The following is a 20,401-nucleotide window of genomic DNA, read 5'->3' on the forward strand; positions in this document are numbered from 1 at the left end:
TAATAAACAGCGGTGGTTCAGCGGTGTAGCGTTGGTGTGCTCTGTGGAGGTGTGCTTGATTTTGCTACAGCTAGTGTATGTACATATATATATATATATATATATATATATATATATATATATATATATATATATATATATATATATATATATCAAAACAAAAGATCAGGCCCTAGATCTGGTGGCAGTGCTTCAATCCTTATCAAAAAAATACCTCAATTAAAGTTGTGGATTGTACCAATTCTCATTCTACCTTCCTAAGGCTTGCAGCTGAAAAAAATTGCTAAACCCCTTACTCACATCTTTATCCTCTCTCTCACCTCAGTCACTGTTCCTCCAGCATTCAAGCATGCACTTATAATCCCTCTACCTAAAGTGACTACTCCTAATGGGTTGAAGGATTATAGGCTTATTGACTTATTTCAACTCTGTGTTCTATTATCAACATATCTGAAAAACTTTTATGCAAGCAACTGCTTAAGCACAGGAACAATTATGGCCTGTTATGTGATGTGCAGCACGGCTTTTGCAATGCCTTCATTATCTTTACTACCATGGTAATAGCCACTGATAGCATTATTTACAACCTGAATGAGGGACCTATTACTGTAGGTCTTTTTGTTGACATGCAAGGGCTTTTGAAATGGTCAACCATAGTCTTCTCAACAAACCTAAGTACTCGACTTTGGAGATAACATTATCTGCTGGTTTCACAGCTATCTAAAAGACAGAACTGTCGCTCATCTTTGGTTATAAGTCAAGATGAACAGGCGGGGTAGTTCATTTATGTGCTTTATTACATAGAAACACATTAGGATGGATAGCAGCAGTACAAAATATAAACAAACTGATTAACAGACAGACTACACAGACATGCATGCTTACATCTCAACAGCTTACTACAAAATGGCAGTCAGGCTTGCGTGTGCTCAGTATTTATACACATGCGCAAGCCCAGAGAAAGCTTCTTAAAGACATACATATTGATCTGCATCCTCCTTCTTTAATGAATTGCCCACAATAAAATGGGTCTTCTGCAGAAGACTGACAGACCAAAAGACTGAATACCAAAAGACTGAACATTCAAAATACTAAATACATTTTTAATGCATGGGGCAGCCCCCCTCATTTGGGAGGCTGCACCCCACCCCACACACCCTGCTAAATATATATACAAACTCCAAGATCACACAACAGTGGAGAAGGGACAAATTCCATCATTCAGTATTTTGAATTTTCAGTCTTTTGGGATTCATTCTTTTGTTTTTTCAGTCTTCTGAAGTAGACCCAATAAACTGACATTTGAAAAAGGCATGCAGTTGTACAGACACTAAGAAATAAACACAACGCTTATGTCCAAATTGCCGTGTATCTGGAACTTGGTCTGGAAATGTGACCTGATCTAGTGATATAGCAACCAGAACCAGTTTTATCAACAGGGACAGTCATTGGTGAACAGTTTCAGGAGTTTTGGGATTCTTTTCAGGAACAGGGATATGTATTGGAATGTCCTCTGGAACTGGAATGCTGCTTAACTCACTCTGAAATATAGAGTCTTTTTTGCAGGTATGATACTGCAATACAGGCTCAGACAACAGGACCAAATGTTTCCATTTCCACCTAAACTCTACTCCTTGTGATTCCACAATGTATGATCTTGGCTCTGGACACACACTTTTTTCTTGACTCCGATCCGATCAAAACCTTTGAACGTCTGCATCCTCACTACCTCACTTCTTGTAATATATTGAGTGGGTTGCTGGTCTTATTAAAATAGGACTTCTGGGATAAGCACTTCTTCAACAGATGGGATTTCATTGATCTGTTGTTCTTGGCACATGGAACCAATAGATTAATGCTAATTGGTAGTGTGGTTCTGGTTTGTTTCTATAGACGTCTCTGTGCAGGTAAACCATGATATTTATCATGAGGAATATTTCTGAGATTCAAGAGATTCAGGAAAACATCACTATTGTCTTATTTCAATTTCTCTAGTAACTGTTTTGCACTTTGAACTGCACATTCTGCCAAACCATTCAACTGTGGATACTCAAGGCTACTTGTAACATGAATAAAGTCCCACTCATTAGCAAATCCTTTGAACTGCTGGCTTGTAAACTGTGCACCATTGTCAGAAATCACTTTATGCTGACTACCATGGACTGAAAAATGACACTTCATCTTAGTAATGACAGTACTGGATGCTAGATTAGGAAGTAGGTCAATCTTGAACCAATCTGAATGAGAGTCTACTAACACCAAGTAATGCTGACCATTCCACTCGAAAATGGCTGTAGCTACTGTCGATCAGGGTAGTTCAGGAATCTGGTTTAGCTGAAGTGGTTCTTTCTGTTGGTGTGGCTTAGTACTATTACATGCAGAACAAGATGAAAGTACTCTCTCAATGTTCCTTGACATAGAAGGCCAAAATATTAATTCTCTCACCCTTCTTTTGGTAGAATCTCCTCCTGCCTGGCCATGATGCAAAATAGTAATATACTCTTGTTGCAAGAATTTTGGAAGAATCACTTCTGGACCTTTCATGATGATACCATTGTCAAACAAAATCTTGTCTCTGTAAGGAAAATAAGGTTGCAGGTCATCTGGTAAGCAAGATTGCTTTGATGACCATCCTCAACTGATAAAGTGGTTGAGTTTCTGAAGAACTGAATCTGTGGCTGTATGACTTCTAAACTCATCAAGATTTGTGGAAGAAAAATTTCCCACTTCCATATCTTCAAAGTCAAGTTTCTCATTTTTATGCTGCTCAATGGTATTTCTGGGCGATCTGGATAATGTATCAGCAAGATAAAGAAGTTTTCCTTTTGTGTAGGCAAGATTGAAGTTATACTTTTGCAGTTTCAACATTGTGTATTGTAATCTGTCAGAAGCTATATGCATAGGTTTTCTCAAAATAGTGACTCAAGGTTGGTGATCAGTTTCAATCTGGATAGGTCTACCATAAATTATGGAAATTCAAACATGCAAACACAATTGCTAAGAGTTCTTTCTCTAGCTGAGCATACTGCATTTCACTTTGGGCTAGAAGTCTGGATGCATAGGCTACTGGTCTACTCTCTTAAAGAATGACTGCACCAAGAACAAATTTTGAAGCATCACAAGAAAGAGTAGCTGGTTTGTAAACATTGTAGTATCTGAGAGTTGGTGGACTGGCAATTTTCTGCTTCAGGACATCAAATGCTCTCTGGTGTTGTTCTAACCATGACCAAGATACATCTGTGCATGTCAACTCTCTGAGCAGAGCTGAAAGTTGGCTCAAGTCTGGAATAAACTTGCCTAGGTAGTTAACCATGCCAAGAAAACATTGCAGAGATTGGACATTATCTGGAGCTGGCATCTCGAGAATTGCTGTTTTCTTCTAAGGATCTGGTCATAAGCTTGAATTGGTAAACAAATGATCAACATATGTAACTTCTTATAGCCTGAATTTGCACTTCTGAGGATTCACCTTAAGATTCACTTCACATGCTCTTTCCAGAACTTTCTTGAGATTTCTGTCATGCTCCGCTTCACCATTACCCCCTACTAGAATATCATGTACTATAATAGCACACGGATACCCAGAAAAAATGTGTTCCATAGCACACTGAAAGACTTCACTGTCAGAATTTATCCCAAATAGCATTATCAAAAATCTGTACCTGCCAAAAGGAGTACTGAAAGTGGTTAGCAATGAAGATTTTTGGTCAAGCAAAATTTGCCAAAATTAACTCTTTGCATCCAAGACAGAAAAAACAGTGGCATTTGGCATGAGAGCAGTGACTTTTTTGACTGTATGCATTGGATGATGAAGTCTTTTCGGTGCTTTGTTCAAATCTCTTGGATAAGTACATATTCTGATATCATCTGAGTTTTTCTTATGAGCTGCTACCATGGAAGATACCCATTCAGTAGGTTCATCAACTGGACAAATCACACCTTGCTGAACCATTTTATCTAGCTCGGCTTTGACTCTTCTGCATAGCTACTGGAACTTTCTTTGCTGGCCTGACAACTGGGCTGACCTCTGGGTCTAACTTCATGGAGTACACAAGTGGGAGTTTGCCTAGTTTGTCTTTGAAAAGATCAGCATAGGTAGAGAAAATACACTGAATGAGATTAGAACAGTGGTATTTCAATCTTACTTGGTGGGCTGCCTTATTAAATGAAAGGGTCCCATCTTCAAACTGTCTCTGACGCCTAATAATGACTGTACATGCCTTTTGACTATGTAAAATTGCAAGTCATAGCTGTTCCCAGCAGAGTAACATGAAAGCACTACTGAACCTTTGGTATGAATTTCTTCACCACCATATGCAACAAGCTCTGCACATTTTGCCAGATCAAGCTTCTCACCAGCAAATACTCTAGCAAATGTTTCTGCTGACATAACATTGCACTTTGAACCTGTGCCAACTTTGAGCTCTATGGGACTTCCATTTATCCAAACAGTACAGAATGCTTCATTCTTTGCCCATAAATCTACTGCATTGACTGTTTAATTAAACACAGACACACCATCAACATAAAAAGTATGGTCACAGCTTTCTAACTGATCAACTTGTCTATTTGAATGTTCTGTTTTAATAAAAGAATGTGCCTCCTTTGATCTACAAAATCTTTGGAAATGATTCCACTTTTTACATCTGTGGCATTATTGACCAAAGGCTAAGCACTTTTTTCTTTTAGACACATGATTTCCACCACAATTACGACAATTGACTATGAGGCTAGGTGAGGGTATATGCTTTGAGTTTGCTGAATCACTGAGATTGTGCACACTTTGGAATTTGCTAGAAAGCTATGGGGTTTCCCAGGGACTGCTAAAGGGTTCACATTTACTGCCATATGCTTGGGCCTGTTTCTTTTAGCTACATGCTGCATACTATCAACATGATCACTAAAAAATACTGGAGACACCTATTTCTCATTTGTAAGCATATTTGTGTGCTTTTCTGTAAACTCATATATCTGATGAAACTCAATAGACTTATTCAAAGTTAAATCACTGTCATGAAGTAAAATCTTTCTCGCAGTATCTTCTTTAATACCACACACAAGTCTGTCCTTTATCATCTCTTCGCCTCATCCCTTAAATCACCATATCTGCAAGTTTTAGCTTTGTTTCTCAAGTCAGTTATATGTGCTGCAAAAGTTTCACCAGGCTTTTGATCCCTTTTGTAAAATGTGCCTTTGTATTATAATATTCATTTGGGGGGTTACACATTTCTCTATTTATTTATTTTTTATTTATTTTACATTTGTTGACCAGGCTAGTCTAACTGGATATATGTCCATTTTCAGTAGAGGCCCGAGGAGAAAAGCTCAGAGACAAACATAATCATACATAGAGTCCACAGTAAAAGACAGTGAAAAAAAACAATTACATAAGTAAGAAGCTGATTAGCATATGTTTTAGCAGCAGTTATAGGGTTACACTTAGGAAGACATATTGTTATTATACAGAACATTTTATGTACATGAGTTTACGTAGCACAGTAAGGAGGTAAAGAAGAATTTAATTAATTCCAACACAGCGTAGAGGATAGAAAAGTATCAGAGAATATGTTTTTAGTTGAGAAGTATTAAGACAAGGGAGAACAGTATCAGTCAGGATTGGAGCAGGGGCAGAGCCATTGGTTTTTCATGAAGATTCTCAAATGTTTCTTGAAAAGGTTTGTGGAAGTAAGGGATGTTATTTCTCTTGGAAGTTTGTTCCAAGTATTGCCAATAGCATTAGAGAACAGGCAGTCCCCGGATTTGTTGTTGGATTTTATCGTGGCTACTTGTAGCTTCTTAGCGGATCTTAGGGTTGGTTGGTTTTTATAGGAATTGAAAAGGTTACAGAGTATGGGAGTATTTGTAGGATGATGTAAGATTTTGTGGATAAAAATGAGTTGCTGGAAAAGTAGTTGGTTTTGAACCTCCAGCCATCCTAGAAGTTTAAGATTATGGCAATGGTGGGTTCGAAAAGGAGCATCATTGGCAAATTTGGCTATGTTGTTGTAGGAGGTTGCTAGTTTATTCAGATTGCTTTTGGATAGGTTAGTATAGATAGGGGAGGCATAGAGAAGGGTGGAAATGAGGTGGGTTTGGGCAATAGAAATCTTAGCTGTGGCTGTGAGAAAGGGCTTCATTCTGTAAAGGAATCCAAGTTTCTGTTAACTGATTTAATAGTTGAATTAATGTGTGTGTCAAAGTTGAGATTGTTATCTATTGTTACACCCAGGAGTTTGGTGGTGGTGTCAGGAGCAATTTCTGTGCCATTATTTGATGTAACTATGAAATTGATAGGGGGGACTTCTATGTGGGAGAAAACAGTAATAATTTAGTTTTTTTTGGGTTAAGGAGGAGACATCGTTGATGGAACCAGTTTTCTAATGAGGTAAAGACTTTTTGTGTACTGGTTTGGAGTTCTGCTGGAGAGGATGCAGCACAGATCAGTGTCGAATCGTCAGCATATTGTATGCAGGTAGTTTGGGGAAGGGAAGTTTTCATATCATTAATGAAAATAGTGAAAAGGAGTGGTCTAAGAATTGATCCTTGTGGGACACCAAGGGTGATTGGAAGCTGAGAGGATAGGTTGTTGTCCCACAGGACTGCTTGTATTCTGTTTTCCAGGTAGGATTGGAACCATTATACTACTTGAGAATCAAGTGAAAGTGATTTAAGTATACTTATCAATAGTTGGTGGTTAACCATATCAAAGGCCTTTGAGAGGTCCATGAAAAGAGCAGAAGACAGCTGGTTAGTATTCCTATTTTTATTAATGCAGTCTGTAAAGGATTGGAGAGCAGTTGTAGTACTATGGAATTGTCTGAAGCAATGTTGGCAGTCCACTAGTAGGTTATTTTGGAGGCGATGATGCAGTAGTTGAGGGTGGATACATCTCTCCATAATTTTTGCTAAGGGAGAGAGAAGGGCTATGGAGCGGAAGTTTGAAAGTTCATTTGGGTTTCTTCCCTTATGCAAAGGGATAATATGTGAGACTTTCCAGATGGATGGGATGTAGGATTCAGAAATGGTTCTGTTTATTAAGATAGAAATAGGGTAGGCAAGTACACCTGCTGCAATTTGCAGGTATTCAGCTGGGAGGAGGTCAGCTGATGGTGTACATGGTTTAAGTTTAAGAAGCAGGGAGTGTATGAAAGATATTGGAACAGGCTGGAGGTGAAATGAATGGGGCAAGTTGGATAGTGAGGGTAATTTGGAGGTGGTAACAGGTGGTGAGGTATTTGCTACTGACTGGACTGCTTCAGAGAAAAATTTGTTAAAAGTGTCAGCAATTTGGTTGGGAGAATTTTGAGTTAAGTTAGAGGGGATAGGTGTTTTGGACTGTCCTGGGTGGAGTAGTTTATTGATTCCTGACCAGAACTTTTGTGGGTTTTGCTATTGGGTCTGTTGGAATCTGAGGTAGTAGTTTTTTTGTCAAGGAGTATAGATTTTTTTGTGGTATTACAAAGTTGTCTAAAGTTTAGGTGTTCAATTGAGTTTTTAGTTTTTCTCCATTTGGACCAGAGTTTATTTCTTAGTCGAATGTTATGCCTTGTGTCCTTAGAGAGCCAGGGAGCTGGTTTGTTCTTTATTCTAACAGTGCAAGTGGGAGCATGGTGATCTAGGATTTGCAAAAATGTTTTGTTAAAGAATGAAACTGCTTCATCAAGAGGTAGGTATTTTAAAATAGACCAATTGCAAGCTTTGAGCTCAGCTTGGAAGTTAACTGGGTTGAGATTTTTCTTGTTTCTGGTAGTTCTAAATGCTATTTGATTGGGAATGTGGGACTTTTGCCTAGAAATGAAAGTAAGAGAATGGTCACTTATGTCGTTGGGGAGTATACCTGTTTTATAAGCAATGGGGTTACTATTAACTAGTATCCAGTCTAAGGTGGTTTGTTTCTTGCTAGGTTTGTGGGTTCTGGTAGGGAAGGTAATGGTTTGATGAAAGCCAAAAAGGTTTATATGAGTAGTTGGGTTGGCAGAGGTACAGCCATTCCAGTCACTATTAAAATCACCAAGGAGTATGGTTTCTTGTGGTAGGGACATGGAGAGCCAGCTAAGGATATGTTCAAGAGTACTGATGTTATTACCTGGGAGAATATACAAGCAAATATATATGGATTTATTTGTATTAATTTGGAGCTTAGAGGTTAGAATTTCAGCGTTATTTGGTGGCAATGGATGTATATCTAGTGAGGCAACCTTCAATTCAGATTTGAACAGTATTGCTACCCCACCACCCTTTTTATTTAGATGGTCAAGTCTGAGAATGTTATAACCTGGAGGAACAATGTCATTGTCTTTAGTTGTGGGTTTAAGCCAAGTTTCAGTAAGACATAAGATGTCAAAAGAATAGGTGTCTAATAGGGTGTGAAGCTGGGTAATTTTATTATTTACACTACGTATATTGAGGTGACCTGTAAGTAGAGAGTTTGGGCTTTTTGGGAGGGTGAGGGGAGTGGTAGTATTGGCTGAAGAAGTATTAAGGGTGGTAATGTTAGGATGGCTGTCACCATGTAGAAGTATACAATTTTGAGGGTTAAATGATAGTTTAATGAGTTTACAGAGAAAAGGGTCTCCTTTTCTTATTTGGAGATATTTAATATGGGTTAGTATATGAAATTGTAGTAGGAGGTAGGATGAAGAGGATGTTATGTTACTGTGTGTTAGAGAGGCTATAGGAGAGAGTGGGCTTGTTTGTCTTAGGGGATGTTGAAATTTAGCAAAGGTTAGGGATTCATAGCATGTTAGGCCATGAGACAACAATAGAGAGTTAAGCCCAATGGACAAGAAGAATGTTAAGGAGTGTTGAACAGCAGTGGCTATACATAGTGAGGGCTATGGGGTGGTGGAGAATAAGTTATTTGGAAGTACTGAAGGCCAGTTATGTGGTGGGGCTGTTATAGGGAATATCAGCTGTTGAACAGTTAGGGTTAACAAAATGGAGCCAAAAATGTTATTTGATAAAGAGAAATGGAGTGTGATAATTGGTTGATGAGGGTTGGGGGTGTGGCTATGGAAGTATAAGGTTAGGTGCACTAGGGGTGGGTGGATTTTGTGGGTAGGGTAGGGGAGCGGAGTGAGCCCGCAGGACGAACGGAGCGGGTAGAGCCAAATGATGGACAAGCCACAGTAACAAAAAACAATCTGTAGCTGTAGAAAATTGCAGCTATGAGGTAAGTGTTTCAGTAGAGAGTAATCAGTGTAAACAGCAGCTGATTTCAGCAATATGGTCAGGGTAAAAGATATATTAGGTGAGTTAGGAGAGGATAGGGATAGAAAATGGGTAGGAGAGCTTGAAAAAAGGGTCTAAACATGGTTATATTTGAAAGTTACAAAATATCCATCTAGTCCTGGTATAGGGTGCCACCTAGTGGCTATTGTAGGAATGGCAGGAACTTTAGTCAGTTAAGGGATTAATAGATAATATTAGTAGAAACTATGGTATGGGCTGGGCATACGAGCAGTCTGCGGTCGGCTGCTATCTCGCTTTGGCAAAGTGAAATACCTAACACATAATCTAGCTAGAGTTTAAAGAATAATATTTAAAATAATAGTAGGCCACATACATTGAAGTATTTATTTTAGGGGGATATCACTCCGACGGGCACCTTAAGGGTAGTGGCGTCTTTTCAGGAATGCTTGGTGGTGGTTATCTTTCCAGAGGTTGCTGAGAACCTAAGTTGTATTTAGAGGGATTTTAGAGTCTTGATATTTTAAATTTATGTTTTAAGCACTTGGGGCCTTTTCTTGATTCAGCCAGTACAACTATATGATGGTTAACTCCTTTTCCTGCAAATAGAGCAGGTGCATACACAAATGAACGCTGTCTTTCTATGGCTTCTGAACCAGCTAAATTAAGCAGAATAAATGCCTTTGTATGATCATCTTTATCAGAAAATACTGCTTGTATGAAAATATTGAATTCTTGTTCAAACCTCTCCAGTTCTCTGCAATATTATTATCAAATACAAGAGGACCTGGTTTTCAAAATCCTTCAGCCATGCCAACAAAGTATGCCCAAACACACTGAAAATATGGCCCTTTTAATTATGTATGAACATGCACGCACACCCAGTACGTGTAATAACATTGAAATACACAAAATCTCTTTGAAATACTGTACTTTGTGAAATATGCTTTGAAATGGCTGTATTTTGTAAAATAACTGTACTGTAATACTACACAAACTTGTGAGCACTTTATACACTTTGATTATCTTGAATAGCTTTAATTAGTATGAAAAAGTAGCACATAAAAAATGCAGTTGTTTTCCTTATTTTATACATTTTATGTAATTCAGACATTATTTCAGTCATTTGCATAACTATTTTGAATATTTTCATCAATATTTTGCAGTTTTGGACATTTTGTTGAGTTAGAAATTCATTTTGAGCATTTCGAGTGCTTTGCTTTATATTTTCCATGTAAGAAATCATTTAAGCAAGTTTTAATACCTGAAATTTGGTTCTGACCTGTTTTGCGAATTATACGTGCAGTAGGGATGATCCATTCCTTTATATTCCTCCAATATTAACTAAGTGCCCCTTGGTCTTGAATCTGGATCCCACTTCTGACACCATGTCACTCGCCCTTGGTTATAAGTCAAGACAAACAGATGGGTTAGTTTGTTTATATGCTTTCTTACATAGAAACACATCAGGATGGATAGCAGCAGTACAAAATATAAACAAACTGATTAACGGACAGACTAAACAGACATGCATGCTTGCATCTCAACACCTTACTACAAAATGGCAGTCAGGCTCGCACATGCTCAGTATTTATACACATGCAAGCCCATGGAAAGCTTCTTAAAGGCATACATACATATTGATCTACAAGAACCTTCCATGTCCATAGCAGCATCTCATCCTCTATTGCTGGTAAACTTAATATAGGTATACTGCAAGGTTCTGTATTAGGTCCTATTCTCTTTTCTCTCTTTGTTAATGATCTCCCCCTAGAATTAAAAAATCTTAAATTAATAATGTATGCAGGTGATGTGCTGCTCCTGCTGTCCAGTACTAGCCACTCTAACATGCAAATCAAGTTACAGCACAATTTCATTCAGTTATGCAACTGGTCTGTTACTAACAAACTACTAATTAACACCAAGAAAACCAATGCCATGGTCTTTGCCTTAGCCAAGAAATTACCCACTATTCCTGCTATTCTGTTACCAGATCCTAATGAGAACAGAATACCTGATGTCACTGAGCAGAGGTACCTAGGTCTAATACTCAACTTTTCCCTTTCATTTACCATCCTCTCACAGATCTTTTACTAATGAAGTCTTAGCTCAAGTAAAACTGTGTGGATCGGTCACCTCCTTTCACCTGCTGCTCACAGGGCCATTGTTAAAAATATTTTAATATCCAAGCTTGAATATGGTCTTCCTTTCCTCATTTTGCTTTCATCCCACAGTGCACACAGAATACAGATTACTGACACTTTGATGATGATTAGCTTTTGCGAATGCTAATCCAGCTAACCAGGGCTGCCAAGCTTGAATAAGAGTATTCTCCTTTCTTTTAAAGCTCTGTACTTAGATCTGGTTACCTTTTAGTCTTAGTGATAAAACAAAAATAACAACATGAGATAATTCTCCTTTATCGAGTACTATTTTATTTTATTTCAAAGACAGGTGGGCACTGCTGTAAAATCCATTTTAACTTTCTGTTTTTTTTGTTTCATGCATGTTTTTATAGTATTAAACTCCATGCATTTTACATTCATTAGTAATAAACACTCAGAGCACTTCGCAAAAATCGTATCAGAAAATTCACAAAATTCCTGATTGGACATTTAACTATCTTTGGTTAATCTATTGTTGCATTCCATTATCCAATAAGCGTTGTGTGTGAGTAGGAAATGATAGCTTGGTTGGAGGTTATTTTTCATGGAACTATTGGCCATGTTGGCAAAGGAGGGGTTGATAGGTGGAAAATACGGCCAGTGGATTGGACCTGTGCAGTAGGGATGTACCTAATACTCGATGTCCATGGATAGGATTGTGGCACTGGTGGGAATAAACTAATTGTTGTAATTGGCTAAGGGCTGACCAATTGCTGTGAAGTGACACAGCTAGTGTAATTGGTTGACCAGGACATGCGCGGGAAAATATTAAGGTTGGATTCTGATTCGTTAAGATTCAATGAAGTGGATTGGAGCTAGAGTTACCTGACGTCATTTTTAGAAAGCTCCTTTTATTGGAAGCCTGGAATTAGGCTGTGGGAAAAGCTAATGAAATTAATTTTTGTATTATTCTTAAGGGGGGATGATTATTGGTCTGTGGAATACTTACATTCCATTGGTCTGTCCTGATTGTGACTGGCCAATGCGGGGATGTAGTTTGCGGTCCCTAGATTGTTAAAAGTATTGGTCTAACCTGCTGTTGATTGGACCATGGCTTCTGTGCCTCTCATGGGGTGGTGGTACTTGGGCCCTGCCAGTAGCAGAAGCCAGAACTCCTAGGACGATCAGTCTCTCTGTCAAGTTATTATGCCTACATCTGCATGAAGAGGCAATAGAAATTATTAGAATTATTGATTGTAAAAACAGAAAAAATATAAAAAATAATAAACTAAAGGGTCTGTAATACCATGATACTGTATTTCAAAAAGGTTTTGGATGTGGCTAGCATTCAGATCACGTTGTCCCTGAGAGACTACGTTTCTGAGTAAAGAATTAAAAATTAAAAGATAAAAATATAAATAAAAAGCTGTATCGATGAGATAAAAATGAACACAATGAAATAAAAATAAGAATAAAAATAAATAAATATGGATGCACCACCCTCATGGTGAAACGTGATGGCTTGAGTTTTAGAAATGGAGCAGCCTCATCCTTGCTGTCTGCCCCTGGCAGACTCTACCTCATCATTACTGTCTCCTCTTGGCAGACTCTGCCTCATCATTGCTGTCTCCCCACAGCAGACTCTGCCTCATCATTATTGTCTCTTCCTAGAAGACTCTGCCTCATCATTGCTGTCTCCCCACAGCAGACTCTGCCTCATCATTGCTGTCTCCCCACAGCAGACTCTGCCTCATCATTGCTGTCTCCCCACAGCAGACTCTGCCTCATCATTGCTGTCTCCCCACAGCAGACTCTGCCTCATCATTGCTGTCTCCCCACAGCAGACTCTGCCTCATCATTGCTGTCTCCCCACAGCAGACTCTGCCTCATCATTGCTGTCTCCCCACAGCAGACTCTGCCTCATCATTGCTGTCTCCCCACAGCAGACTCTGCCTCATCATTGCTGTCTCCCCACAGCAGACTCTGCCTCATCATTACATTGCTGTCTCCCCACAGCAGACTCTGCCTCATCATTGCTGTCTCCCCACAGCAGACTCTGCCTCATCATTGCTGTCTCCCCACAGCAGACTCTGCCTCATCATTGCTGTCTCCCCACAGCAGACTCTGCCTCATCATTGCTGTCTCCCCACAGCAGACTCTGCCTCATCATTACTGTCTCCTCTTGGCAGACTCTGCCTCATCATTGCTGTCTCTCCACAGCAGACTCTGCCTCATCATTGCTGTCTCCCCACAGCAGACTCTGCCTCATCATTGCTGTCTCCCCACAGCAGACTCTGCCTCATCATTGCTGTCTCCCCACAGCAGACTCTGCCTCATCATTCTTATCTTCCCCCTGACTAGTTTCCCCAGTATATGATTCTAAGCAACCCAGGATAATCTGGGTCATAGTTCAAGTTCCATTTCTATGCAACAGAGCAAGTGTATTATCACAATTAATATCTGTGATCCTAGTTTCCAGCATGCAATCTATAAATTTCTGATCATCACTCACACCACTATTGGTGAGCATCTGTGTTCTGAATAAAAATGTTTGCCTGGTGACCTTCAACTAAGTCTTCAAGGCACACTTAAATAATAATAATAATAATAATAATAATAATAATAATAATAATAATAATCACACACTGCATTAAGTGGGATCCCATGTCTAGCCTGCTGAGTAAAATCCTGGGACAGATTAGGAAGACTGCAATTTTTAAAATTTTTTTATTTGCCCTTCTGATTCAGCTTCTGTCATTTCTTAATATTCTAGTCAATACACATTCACATCTAAAAGTAGAGTAAAATTTTCACGATGTATTGTTGAGATTTAAAATGTATAACTTTTAATTACTGAACTACTGGGGCAGAGAACTAACAAGTGTATATTGTCATTTTGCTGCTGTTATATTTGTACACATGTTCAGTGAGACTGATAGAAAAAGCAAGGTCTGATTATGCTGTATCAGTATAACGCTAATTAATAAAGAATTGTTTTTTTAATGCTGTTAATCCTTATCTCAATGTTATTCCATAAATCTATTGCCAAGTAAACTGAAATGGATTTGCAGTATGCAGTATCTTAACTTGTTAGCTTTAACTGTGGGGTCATTATCTTAACTGGCCAATTAGATTTACCATTACTCTTGGAATCCATGATGAAGATATAGATATATCTTACTGCTGTATGATGGTATGTACCACAATGCCAGAAACAAATATCGTATCACAGCTAGTTGCCGTTTGTTTTGTTCTTCAAAAAGAGCAATGTTAACTGAATAAGACAATATGAATCATAGATGTAAATTATTTTCTCATGGGAATGATAGGTGTTGCCCCTCAAAGAAGATAATGTTGCTGGTTTAATAAGAGTCTATAAGGCTTCACCATGCTGCAGTTTTTCCTTCTGTTGCTTCGGTTGATAGCATTAGACTTTGGACTAGGATGTGCAGAAGAATGACATTAGATCGAAAGGAATCAGCCAGAAGCGATGAAATTTATAGATGCATTTTCCTGTTGGATGTGGGCTAAAGCTCACACAACTCTTCCCTGTGGAGGGATGTGCACCCTGCACACCTTTATATCTTTAAATAGTCTAAACCAAAATGCAAGGTCACTACATGTGTGGCAATGGAGAAATGATGATCAAAAAATGTCCTGCCATTCATCTTACCTTGGGTTGAGTGTTGCTTGACATATTTGCATTCACATTAGTGTCATAGTCCTTCACAGTTTACAGCTGGAATCTCCAATACTATGTTTTTCTATTTTTGTGACACCATGGTACCTTCAATGATGCACAAATACAGACTGATATGAATTGCAATAAGCGCAAGTTATGTATATATTAAAGTGAAGATTGTCTTGTAAATGCAACTACGAGTCTGAGTACTTTTAGGTGTTTTTGTGTATCTTTTACAAGATGTAGACATTTTAAAATTATATGCTACAGTATTATCATATAGTATATCACTTATTTCTTTTTGATTATAGATGAATATATTTTTTTCTCTTCTAGGAGCAGCCAGCTATACTAGCCAAGTGGTCAGCACTGCTTAATGGACAACACCCCTACCATCCAGCTATCCAGGTACTAAACATGGTTAATATATTTTATTATAGCAAACCTTTTCTCCAGAATCATGTTACTATTTTTCATTGTTCTTATGTGTAAGAACATATTGATAAGATAAAACCTTTGCATGGCAAAATTAGGACTAGAATCCATCCAGCTCTGCATGCCAAAATGCAAATGCTGAAAATCCATAACCAAATAAAACAGATTTAATCATGAAAGGGAAACTTTCCGTGAAGATTTCGAATTGTCTTTCTTTACACATAACACACCCCATCATGCTTTTGCTATCAGTATTCACTCACTAATGATTAGAAGCAAAAGCTGCATCTTCTCTTACAAATGATAAAATCTATTGTTGATTTGCTAAAAGTGTTAGTGTTGTGACACACTGCTTTTATTTATTGATCAGTAAATATATGATAACAGCATTTCCATCATTTTTTTTGATAACAGAGTTCTTCCATTCCTCCTTCTATTTATTATTCATTCTATTTTTATTTGTATGTATTTAATTAATTTTGTTTACTGATTAAATCCCTTTGAGATTATGATAATTTTTCAGGGGAAATCTGAAGTGATATTTACAGCAACTAGACTAAACATGGCCAGAAAAAAAAGGGAAACTGCTTTTCTTATTGTAAATGAGCAAAGCTGATTTGGGAGCCTCAAGACAGTGAAAAAAGTAGAGGCAGACTTTAGTGTATAGCTCAGTTGAAGCCAGGGATTCAAAACTCTGATTAGAGCAAATGGTATAACTGGAACTGTCCAATTCTTTCGAAGGTGGAATAAAGAAGTGATGATAACAAACAGCAAATGAGCAGCTGAGAGAAAGAGCTACATAAAGAGAAGTATGATGCAGCCAAACAGAATCCAGGGTACCACGTGACTAGGCATGCTTCCCGTTAGAAACATTCCTAAATCTAGAATGCATAAGTGATCCAAGAAGTGGCTGAGTTACTGTCCCCAAGTGAAAGGGTCCCTCAGTGGCTGATTTAGCAAAAATGATGCAAAGTTAAACCAGGACCTGTATGAAGAGGAAATATGCAGGATGAATGCCAGTTCTTTTCACAGAGGGCTGGAGCCGTAACTATGACCCAGACAACCTTTGGTTGATTAATGACTCAGATGATGGAGTTGCCAGTAGGAGTAAGGTGCGAATAACTAGCCAATGCCAGCTCACTCATTCTGGAAGGACGGATGACAGCTTGATGCAATGCAGTAGTAGTACTTATTGGGAACCTGAAAAGTGCAGCATGAGGGCCTGGAGTATGTCCTCTGAGCCGTGTGGAGATGCACTACAACCAGAAGTTCATGCATTAGCAGAAATATGCATATGTCCATGGGTGTTGCATTGTTAAATGTTACTCAAGCTGCTGTGGGAATACAGAATGGTAGTGCCAGCAAAAAAATACTAATGGCTGCCTAGATGAAAGCCACCCATGACCATCTGTGAACCCAAAGTGGAATGAATGGGGAAGCAGGAGGGCTGAGGGCCGATGGTTGGCAGGAATGGGTAAAAAGGCACAGAAGACAAACGTTCAGGGTGAATGAGAATGTGGATGAAGTGATCTAAGAAGCAGGTGGACAGGATTAAGGTTTACTGATGTAATTACCTTAACTGAAACACTACACAGCGATAAACAGTGAAAGAGATTTACAAGCACTAGAAATACATAAATAAAGAAGGATTAATAAATAGAAATACATGAACAAAACAACTATAGGAAGCACTTACAATAAATATATAGGTAACTGTATAAACATGTCACTTATGGGTGTGGAAAAAAAAGCCACTGAAAGGTTTCCAGAAAAGACACCTAAGATCAGAATGGTTTCTTTGCTGAGGACCGAGATACAGAGCGTTGAACAAAAAATATTTCAAAGATGCCCTATAGGAGGCATCAGATTCATTCAACTAAATCTGATAAAATCAAAATAAAGAAAAATTCAAATAAGTGGCCTCCAACACCAACAATGTATGTGGTTTGAGAAATAAAAGTAAACATGACTCGGAGGTTATTCTTTCGAAATGTTACATGCTTTTATTATGACCAGTAAGTGTTCTCTTTCTAATCACATGGAATGTCAAAAAACAACAGTGCAAATAAGATGATATTTAAGAGTATATATGTTGAATACCATGTCTGTCTGATGAACTTCTATGGGAACAGACTGAAAGCATTTAGTGGTTATAATAAAAGTATTGGATTTTTCCAAGAGATGGTGAGAGAGAGACAGTCTTTGATTTCAGAATGCTTCATCTCAGAGTGCTTTAGGGATAGACAGCAGCAAGTGTGTTTATAATCAGAGTGGATTAAGCTCCATTTACTACCATTAACTAAACCCTAAGTTAAACATGTAACTTCTGTAGAGAAACAAATGCCTTAAAATAATCAGTGGAATTAATATATCTCATTTATCTATAATTATTGTAATGTAAGGATGGAAGGCTGATGACTTAAAACATACACCAAACATGATGCATTTGAATATTGGTAGGAGTATGTTGTTTTATCTTGGCAATCTCAAGTGCTATCTGCTACAAAAATGGGACCTTAAATACTTTAGTTTTAAGTCTGTTAAGTGTAGGTATTAAATACATGGCTTAACAAACCAGTGTTTATATAAAACTATATGTTTAATGTGTCTGTAACAGGTTATCAGATGCAGGAGTGTCACTTGCTGTAAGGAAGTCAGTCAAGGCCTAGAGCAGATACAGTAGAAGAGGGGAACGAGGTAGGCAGTAGGGAGATGTACTAAATAAAGTGTGTCTGTTAGGGGAAATGCAGTGAAAATTAAACAAAGAGATACATGAAATGCAAAAGGGTGAATGTTGCTATTGAACTTATAAATATTACTATGGGTAAGAACCATGAAGAAGGGGGGTGGTAAAGGTCCTCAATACATTCAGCAGTTTCTTGTATGAAAGAGAAGAGACTGAATTATATATAGATGAACCTGAAATTTGATAAAAAGATATTTAAAGCATTTCCATACAAGTGATAAAAGACTAGTTAAGTGGTCCTTCTAACTGCTGAAATACAAGTGATCAAATTTATGTTTTGGAACAAAAAACAGTTTATTTTGTGCACTGAGATCACTATTCAGATGTGACTAACTGCTGTGTGTTTTAGTCATGTAGCAATGGCAAAAGCTTCTGGACTGGGGTGTAAGGGGGTTGACAACCTACAAAAACAATTACTTTGATAATTATACAGGAAATTAGTTTTTGGTCAGCTGCATAGCTGTCAACTGAACCCCTTTTTTCATTGGTATCCCTGAGTTTGGCTCAGAATGTTGTTCTTTCCCTTCTTATCCCTCCTAAATCTGGTGCTTTTGGAAGAGAAGGTAGTTGATTATACTTAGTAAATGATGTAATTAATTAGACTTATAGACATCTTTCTCTCCAGGCAATGCATCTTAATTCACATTATTTTATTCTGTCAGCTTCTTAAGTTAATAGGGCTACTATTTTAAATAGTGTCCCTGATTGCTCCTAATTATTTCTGGATTTGTTCACAATGAGATTAAAAGAGACATGGACAGCTGTAATGAAGCAATGTTATTTTTTCAAATGATTGTGAGTCAGTTGTTCTTAGGTTAAGTTATTAAAATAGATGAGACACAGCTAAACCAGATTTATTTGGATAACCTCATTAAATGTGAACAGTATTGTTTAAAGAATTAAGCTCCCTTTTCAATTTGTTGATTTGTATACATTTTTATATAATATGATATAAGACTTGAAAGAGGGCATTGTTACTTTAATAAATGTTAATTTAAAACATGAATAGATGGTAGTAATAAGAGTGCATGTACAATTAACAACAAAGCAATGCTCAGCGGCTAAACTTGTTGAATGAGCTTTCGTATCTAAATTTATTTGCAATTGTAGGAACATTTTTTATAAATTAGTATGATATAGTTTTAAAAGATTATGAACCAGTTCAAAAGTAAGTATTAACACCGGGCATAATTTATAGTAATAGACACCAACTGATTGTAAATTCTTATTTTCCGGAAAGTAGTGGGGCAATATACTGGAATTTATTAAATCATTTTAGCTACCTCATTGTTTGTTTCATGGAGAGATTTAAGTATTGATGTATTTAAAAATATAGGAAAGGGATGTGGCAGAAAGGAGGTCTTAAGAAATATTAAACCTGAAGTCAAGGAGGGGCAAGTTAAAAGAAGGAACATATATAATATGTAATGTGGTGGATAATGTGAAAAAGAAATAATCTGTGTATTTTGTGGGGAACAAGCGACAGTTGTTAAATGTTTTCCACATTTTTGAAGGTGCCTTATTTAGAATTGCTTGATACAAAACAGAATTTTTTGACTGAGCATGAACAAAAATGTCTTTGATAAAAATGGAAGGCTAAGGGAATGGAGAAGGCTATTGATACACAAATGGAAATGAATGACATGACATGGAGGTAAGAATGTCATTTATTTATTTATTTTGTTTACGGGGGTAGTGCACCGATGAAATGTGACCATTTGCAGGCACAGTCCAGATGAAGAGTCAACAGGCAGCATGTAGCCGAGTATAACCTTTATACCAAGCAATAAATGCAAGGCAAAATGCAGGTATTATGCATCAACACAAAACCAGCAACAAAATAGGAGACGTTTGGTATGGCATGCTTAAGTTAAGAAACATAGACAGAGATCAGCCAGCCCGATCTTCTAAAATATCAATAAAAAAGGAAAAATTTAATACAAATTGAAAATGGGGCTTAAATGACAGTAGATAGGGGACAACTTGTTGAACTTAGTGAGGTCCATAAATAAACACAAAAGGAAGTAACAGAATAAATTGCAAAAAGTAATGATATGAGAGCAGAGTGGCAGCAATAAGGAGACGGAGATGCATGCAGATGTTGACACAGAAATTGAAATGGAAGTTAACCTGCTTATACTTTTTAAATAAATGCAGAAAATGCATGCTAGAATTGAAAACTATATGAAAAATACTGATACTTACAGGGAGAAAGGAAAGAAGTGACTGAAGTGATGAATGAAC

At 37.6% G+C, this 20,401-nt stretch overlaps 1 protein-coding gene across 1 annotated transcript in view; it reads left to right on the plus strand.

The window, feature by feature from the left end:
* Positions 1-20,401, plus strand: part of LOC122803364 (protein mab-21-like 3) — a 425,581-nt gene that overhangs the window by 182,461 nt on the left and 222,719 nt on the right. The window contains exon 3 of the mRNA XM_044072942.1: positions 15,313-15,384. Within this exon, the coding sequence (XP_043928877.1) occupies positions 15,313-15,384 (72 nt within the window). The remainder of the gene's footprint in view (positions 1-15,312; positions 15,385-20,401) is intronic.

Source organism: Protopterus annectens, chromosome 5.part1 (genome assembly GCF_019279795.1).
Source record: "Protopterus annectens isolate FY-2018-M chromosome 5.part1, PAN1.0, whole genome shotgun sequence".
Taxonomy (NCBI): domain Eukaryota; kingdom Metazoa; phylum Chordata; order Ceratodontiformes; family Protopteridae; genus Protopterus; species Protopterus annectens.